The sequence below is a fragment of the Scleropages formosus genome, chromosome 14 (assembly GCF_900964775.1).
Source record: "Scleropages formosus chromosome 14, fSclFor1.1, whole genome shotgun sequence".
Taxonomy (NCBI): domain Eukaryota; kingdom Metazoa; phylum Chordata; class Actinopteri; order Osteoglossiformes; family Osteoglossidae; genus Scleropages; species Scleropages formosus.
This window is the reverse complement of record NC_041819.1, coordinates 27355897-27363558: the sequence shown is the minus strand read 5'-3', so window position 1 is coordinate 27363558 and position 7662 is coordinate 27355897. Positions and strand designations below refer to the sequence as shown.

The 7662-nt window shown below is 49.4% G+C and overlaps 1 protein-coding gene across 1 annotated transcript; it reads left to right on the top strand.

Moving 5' to 3' along the window:
* Positions 1-1111: 1111 nt before the first annotated feature.
* LOC114912200 (uncharacterized) lies at positions 1112-7390 on the top strand. Its single transcript, XM_029257938.1, has 2 exons — positions 1112-1699; positions 5868-7390. The coding sequence occupies exons 1-2, from the start codon at positions 1196-1198 to the stop codon at positions 6348-6350; spliced, it is 987 nt and encodes a 328-aa protein (XP_029113771.1). The 5' UTR covers positions 1112-1195; the 3' UTR covers positions 6351-7390.
* The last annotated feature ends 272 nt before the right edge of the window (positions 7391-7662 follow it).

Sequence of the window (7662 nt, the reverse complement as noted above, 5' to 3'; positions counted from 1 at the left end):
AGCCTATCCTGGAAGCACTGGGTGCAAGGTTGGGGGGGGGGGGGGGTACACCCTGGAAAGGACACCAGTCCATCAGAAGGTATTACGATTATGATTATTGTTATATTAAATTTATGCATCCACATGTCTTTATTTTTTCATTATTGTGCATGTTGTTCCTTCATGTGCAACATATATATGTCTCTTCTATGAAAGACTTTTTACAATACGTATATATTTATAAACACATACATGTAAACACTAGTTTTATCTAATATATACAGCATATACTCGCTCCAGCCATGTATAGAATGATCAAAAAGGTGTGTGCATATATACATTTCAGCAGATGAGGTTTTACACTGCTATTTGGGGTGTGTTCATTGTTACGTGTTAGACAACACTATACATTATTGTATGGCACAGCTGGGGGTGTGAGAGGAAGCGGGTTCAATTCCCACTCAGTCTGTGCGGAGTTTGTGTTTGTATGAGTTTCCTCTGGGCGCTCTGGTTTCCTCCCACAGTCCAAAGACATGCTGTTTAGCTGTACTGATGTTTAGTAGAACCAGTATTTCTGGGGTTTTTCTCTTCATTCTGCTACCGGGGCCACACCTGGACCAGGGACCGGGGTGCAGAAGTCCAACGTCTGAGTTTCTGTCCGACGGCCTCAATCCCCGTGGAGATGCTCGTTTTCCAAGGGTCGCGCTGTAAGAACATGGTTCGTAGGGACAGGATGTCGGAACCCCAAACCCAAGAGCAAACTTTGAGTAAATGCCATAATAAGTCTGTGCTCCACAAAACTTCAAGAACCAAGAATTTTTTGGTTGCTGTTGTTTTGGCTGTTTTGGAAACATGCTGCTCAAAGGGACGTTGCCACTACCTGCGCTTCATAGTAGTGCTGTGGAGGATGTTCATGCATCATTCGAAGAGCTTCGTGAAATATGGGAGGAGCTCATGCGCACCTCCTCTGTGTCGTGTGGAATATTTCGAGGTTTAACAGCGAGATCATTGCTTTCACTTTACTCTCAAGTGGGAACTTTGACAAAAAGGCCAAGCTCAGCGAAAGGAACATCAGGCTTCTGCGGCTGAACATCCTCTCAGCCCACAAAAACTGGAAAAAAAAGGGGGAAAACAAAATTTTGTTCCGAAACAATAACCAAGTTGCAAAGAAAAAAAATCATTTGCCTGTTTAAAGTTACTTTTGCTGTTTTCAACAATGACTTCTCATGCTTTCGATGGGATTTTACCTGGAGGGTTACAGAAAGTCAGGGCAATCCTGATGACCTCCGCACTGCTCGCCGTTTGCGTTCTCATCAACTTCCTCCTCAAAGCCGATTACCACTGCATCTGCAGTGATTTCTCGGTCAGAGGCACAGCGTTTTTTATAGTTTACATTCTTTTACCAGCACTGAGTTTGTTTCTCCTCGTTCTCGTGACCAACAAGTCCTGCATGGCACCAAGCCGACTTCTTTGCTGCTGCTGTCCATCACGGCGCAGTAAGGAAATCCTTTGTCTGTGCTGCAGGAACAGATGCACACCAGTTACGAAGGGTTTGTTTGCAGCGTGTGTGTGGATAATATCGGTCCTGTTTGATGGGGACTGGTATGTGTGTCTCCGAACATCACGGAACATCGCCGAAGTCCGTCTGCCCTGCGAGAGTAAAGAGAGTCGCACAGCTGAAGAAAATTCCATGATCACTCAGTATTACAATGAATCAATGGTAAGTAACGTACTTTCATTTAGTATCTATGATACTTCAATTTCTGTACGTTATGAGACGTTATTTTCCAGACGCCGCCTTTCTTGACTGCTGTACCGAACACCTACCTGTTTAGACGCAGAGTGGGGTCCACTAGTGAAAATGTTTCTATTTTGCTTTTTTTTTTATTTACTAAAAACATTTCTCATTACACGTCATATTCTCATCACAAAAATGTCAGTAAAAGTACAACGAATGTACGTGACTGTCAGAATTTGGCACGTGACCCTTTTGCTCTGACAGCGCTCACTCCAGCTGCACGAACTCCACGGGTTTGTCCGAAACCTGGCGATCCACGTGATCCCACGATGAACTGAGAATTTTTCAAAGAGCATTTTGTGATGTTACTGGACAGCTTGGCTTTCTTGGTCTTCAAGCGCCCACATAAATGTTCAGCGGGGTTGAGGTCAGGAGGCTCTGTGTGTGTGTGTGTGTGTGTGTGTGTGTGTGTGTGTGTGTGTGTGTGTGTTGGGGAGGCGGGGGGTAGCTGAGTCCATTACGGCTAAATACTAAGAAATTCTGAACTTTATGGTCTGGAGACTGAAGGAACCTCTCTGGACTCAAGGTTCCTGCATGTCAGTTCCGTGAGCTCATAATTTGCACGATTTCTCGGTTTTACCCTGTTAACTAGCTACCCATCCAGTGATTGTCGCAGCTGTGACCGCGGCTCCCGTCTTCCGTTTCACAAAAGCCGGCAGGGAAGCAAGGCTCCTGGTGTCGGCCCTGGTGTCGGCACAAGGCTGCCTGTTGGTGCTTGACTTAAGAAGGCGAATAGAGCTTCCATCCGCTGCCACAGAGACCGTATCTGATTCCGGACGGTGCGTTGCTCCCGGAAGCCTCTAGGCAAGTCAAGCTGGAACTCACAGTTCCTTGGCAAGAAGAGATGGAGGAGGACAACGAATGAAGGACGGTGAGGTGCGAGGAGCTGCCGGAGGGGTGCTGCCCAAAGGCTGGAGGACGAGGAGGACGAGGCGTGCGTCCATCCCAGTGACTGCAGGGGGTCTGCGGGGGCCTGCAGTATGGTGGGTATCACAGACAGTCCAACGGAAGGACATGAGAGCTGTCGCTGAGATTGCGCAGAGGACATCCGGATGGCTGTGGACCGGGAGAGGGAAACCGCGGCTTCGAGGTAACACTACGGCGTGCGATCGACCCGGGTCGGGTCACCTGGACGAGGGTGTGTAACGCCGAAAGAGCTGAAACACCCCATGATCCCAAGGTACATCGCTGACGATGTGGCCAGGAGCATCAGAGCACGTGTGGAAAAAATACTCATTTTTAATCGCAGAATTCTCAATTTCAGCAAACAGTTTGCAATATAATCACTCACCCACATCCTTGCCGTGTTTCTTGAAGCCAAAATGTGTCCGGCCCCTCCCCCGGGGAGAGGTTGTGTCTCACCTGCACGGACAGCTGCTGTCGCTGGGCTCGCGGTGAACAAGGGAGGCAAACCAAACGCCTTCAGGCGGCTGTCGTGGCGTTACATGAACCCCGACCGTGAGAAGACGCTCGGTCACAGTGGTGAGCTTCAAAATAGCAACATGCAACATTGCAGCACAAGTAATTTGAATGATTCATATTTAAAAATTCTTCCCAGTCACGTTACTGCGTGTATTGAAGCAGTTCTTGGTTTTTCAGGTGTTGCTCATTTTAATGACCTTTGTAGAGTTCGGCTGTTTCACGTGAGAACGGCTGCGTTGCGTGTACATTATGTCTGCGGGTGTGTGTGCAGAAACCGAAGGTCTTTAACCGCGACCCTCGGGCCATCTCGTGCAGTGGCACAGCATCTAAACCACGCGCGGCGCGGCGCGAGTGAGAACCTCGTCTTTGGGTTCCGCTCGCGCGGGTGCCTGCAGGAAGTGCCCGCGTCGCCAGTTCCGGCAAACTGAGCACAAGTAGCATCAGCGTGAGAAACGGTTCGATTTTCCCTCTGTGACGCGTGTTCATCCCCCGCAGCACATTGCAGTAGCAGGACTGATGGCAGCCCTGGCCCCTGAGGAACCTCTCGGATATAAAGATATATTCCAAAGGCTGCCTGCAGTGCATCCCAAAAAAATGGAAATTACTTTTAAACACACACACACACACAGGCTGAAGCCACTTGTCCTGAGCGGGGTCACGGCGAGCCGGAGCCTAACCCGGCACAGGGAATAAATGACACTTTTGTATCATGTCCAGCAGTAAAATATCTCAAGCTGGGTCAGCGGTAATAGGAAGGAGGAGGGGACACGATGCCAATCCACTGCAAGGCACCCCAAGCGGGACTCGAACCCCAGACCCGCTGTAGAGCAGGACCCGGTCCAATACATTGCACCCCTGCGCCCCCAACATTTTAAACATGGTCATAGCTATATGGGTTTGGAGCTCATGTTTAAAGGTGGGAGGAAAGTGACTCGGATGTCATGTTGTGTCCAGAAGAAGGTTCTGAAAGAGAGATGAAGGGTTCGCAACCCTGGAAAAAGCACCTGCAGACCACTGATGAGGCCATTCGCATCCATTCAGTTCATTCATGTTGGATTCAAACCTACACATTCGGGTCCAAAAGCAGCGACTCTAACCACTATACTACCAGTCATCCTCGGTCACCCCTCGTGAGGAGCCGTGGTCACTGCCGGTACCGCGGTCGGATCGGAAGTCATGTCCGTGGGTCAGACAAACTTAAAGCAGTAGATATGAAGCTGGAGACGCAGCCAAAAACAGCCAGGTGACACAATGTCTTTCAGAGGACGTTGTAAGAGCTGCACTGGAGTCCCTCAATCGCCGGCGTCCTGGAAGAGCCCAGTCCTGAAGAGTGCGGCGAGACCCCGGACTCGCTCTCCTGACCCAGCAAGACCGACGCCAGTGGACGGGGCCGACGTTCCACCTCCAGTTATCCACAACACGTGATGCTCTCGCTGCCGGAGGTGGTTCGGCAGAGTGCAGAAAGAGGGCAAGGCAAACTCAGTAAATGATGATTGAAACATTTTTATCACTGCAGCATTTACTTCGTTTTGGTGGGTGTCTGGAGATGAATGTCAGTTCCCATTGCTGACAGTCTGTTGTTGTTCCACGTTGTCGAGGCAACGTCGACTCCGCAGGTGAAGGAGTGTAGCAGTCTGGCTGAGGTGCAGCAGATCATCAGGTCTTGTAGATACTGGAGAGCAGATCTCTTGACGGTTTTGTAGGTCGTAACCAGAGTGTTGAATTTGATCCGAGCAGCTTCTGGAAGTCAATGCAGAGAGACGAGGAAGGGAGATACGTGGGAACACTTCGGTAGGTCAAACGCGGCTCGTACCGCGGTATTCTGTATTAACTGTAGAGGTTAATGGCCTGGACCAGCAGTCGTGTAGAGCCTGTTGTTAGATAGGGTCGGATCCTGTAGATGTTATACAGAATGTATCTGCAGGACCAGCTTGTGGGTTCGATGTGGTCATTCATGAAAAAGCAAAAATAATTATATTAAATACATTTACCTGCAACGCTTATAAACGTCCAACGAGAATCTGTCTCCTCTCCTTGTGCACAGTGTGTGTTTGACGCAAGTGAAATACTGTGAATAAATACTGTAAATAACCTCCTTCTTTAGTGCAACTACTCATGGTTGGGTAGCGGAAGGAAGACTAGTGACTTGTGAGACCTGCTATCCGTTGTCTGATGTTGTGGTCAGTGCTTTATGTCACCATGCACTCTGTGTGTGTGTGTGTGTGTGTGTGTGTGTGTGTGTGTGTGTGTGTGTGTGTGTGTGCGGGCGCGCACCGCTGTCACTTACGTCGCGCGTTAACCGCAACCCAGAGCGCTGACTGTGCTCTTACCTGCGCTGTGGGAAAGGCACTGAGTTCGTCCAACTTTCGCCGACAGGAGGGGTCCGTTTTGGGTGGGAAATGTTTTACTTTCCCTGTCCCAGGGTACTTTACTCTGCCTTACTCTACCATGTAGCACCTCTATGTCCGCTGGAGTAACACCGGTAGCGACGGTACGGTTGCTTTAGTTCGCATCTCCTCCAACTCGTAAAGACAATTTGTCGTTTGAATAACTGCACGTCCCCAAGAGCAGCATGATCAGAACATCGAATTTACTCTTGTGTCTGACATGAGGAGAAGCAGCAGCACTAACATGAGCTCTTTCTCTCTCTCTCTCTCTCTCTTTCCAGACCTGGAGCTTTGGTGTCATGTTCTGCTGTGTTTTTGTCTGGACTCTCAGTACCTGTTGCTATAAGTGTTTCACTGACTCATATGAACAAAAATACAATAAATATAAGGAAAAGGAAACTAAAAAAGCCCTAAAAAACTACTTGGAAAGACTAGCAATGATAGAAGCTGAGACAATGTGCAATCTGACAATGCCTTCGATAGAAGACATCAGTAGTGAACAACCTAGAACCTCAGCTGACAGCCAGTCAACATCTTCGGCTTCGGAACAAGTTACTGCGGCGGCGTCATCTTCAACGTCAAGAGAGCGGCTAATGACCAAAGCGGAGAAGATTGAGGAGATACAGGAAGAAATGAGCCAACTTTATGGTGCTATCTCAATGTCAGACTTTTATCTGTATGGACTCCAGGAAGCAAGAGCAGAGAATTCGAGTACCACCCGTGGATCCATCCCAATAACAGTGAGACGCTGGTTCCGCAGGTGAGAACGATCCAGCCTGAATGTCAGGATGAATTTCCTTTCGGTGCCCCTGTAGCTCCGAGAGAACAACGGGAGCCGCCGAGTCGCCGTTTCGGGCCGTGGAGATCGTGAACCAAAGCACTTGTGTGGGACGTGTTTGGATCCCCATACAAGCGCTTCGCTACTTTCCGCACGTCACAAATCGCTCGTGGGAATCCAGACCTTTTGCCCGCTTAAGTGACCATAGTTACATGTTATGAACTTTCGCTCTTCATGCGTAGACAGGATGCTGTTCAGAGCCACCTTCATACGTACGAGGGATTTTTCTCTTTATTACGACATTCCTGTTTTCATTATTGATATTTCTTAAATGACCAGCCAAGTTGTACATGGAGAGGGTGTTGCAGCACTTGTTTCGCACTGACATGCACAAGGATGGAGTTTTGGGGAATTACCCTGTCTCTACAAGAGGATAGCACCGACCTCTAACTCCAAGGCATCCACTTCCACCCGAACGGGAGCGAAGGATCCGAGTGTCGCAGGATCGGTGCCATAGTGGACCTGTCCTTGAGGCTCTGGAATTCCGTCTGAGCCTCCTCGGTCCCCGCCAGCTTCGTTCCTTTCGTTTCTTGGGGCTGCCACCGAGCTAAAGCCCCTAATGAACCTACAATAAAAGTTAGTGAAGCCCAAAAAGCACTGCAGGGCCCTGACAGTCGTAGGCCGGGGCCAGTCTCCCTGGACCTTGTTTGGGTCCATGGTTACGCCGTCAGCCTTCAGCACAAACCCAAGTATAGAGACCTGTTTCTGATGGAACACGCACTTCTCTCCCTTGACGTACAGATGATTTTCCAACAACCTCCGTAGAACCTGCCTCACATGCAGACGTTAGTCTATCGTCTGGGAGTATATGAGGATGTTGTCAAGGTACACGAGCACTCTCTTGTTTTCCAGGTTCCCCAAAACATGATTAACAAAAGCCTGGAACACAGATGGCGCATTGGCTAGGCCGAACAGCATGACTAGGTACTCATAATGGCCCAAGGAGGTGCTAAACGTGGTCTTCTACTCATCACCTTACCAAATCCGAATGAGGTTTGTAAGTGCTGTGCAAGTCCAGCTTGGTGAACACTCAAGCCCCGTGGACCTGTTCCAGAGCAGTGGTGATGAGTGGCAAGGGGTGTGGGTATTTTACTGTGACTGCGTTCGGCCCTCGATTGTCAATACAGGGCCACAGCCGGCAGCTGCTGGGGGGGTGGACGGCCTAATGATCCTGGAGGCCAAGGCCTCTTTCATGTACTCCTGTTAGGCCTGTTGCTCGGGTAACGACAAGGGGTAGA

Coding starts and splice junctions, on each gene's coding strand:
- LOC114912200 (XM_029257938.1), top strand. CDS start 1,196: ATGACTTCTCATGCTTTCGATGGGATTTTACCTGGAGGGTTACAGAAA. Junction 1,700..5,867: donor AGTATTACAATGAATCAATG/GTAAGTAACGTA, acceptor CTCTCTTTCCAG/ACCTGGAGCTTTGGTGTCAT.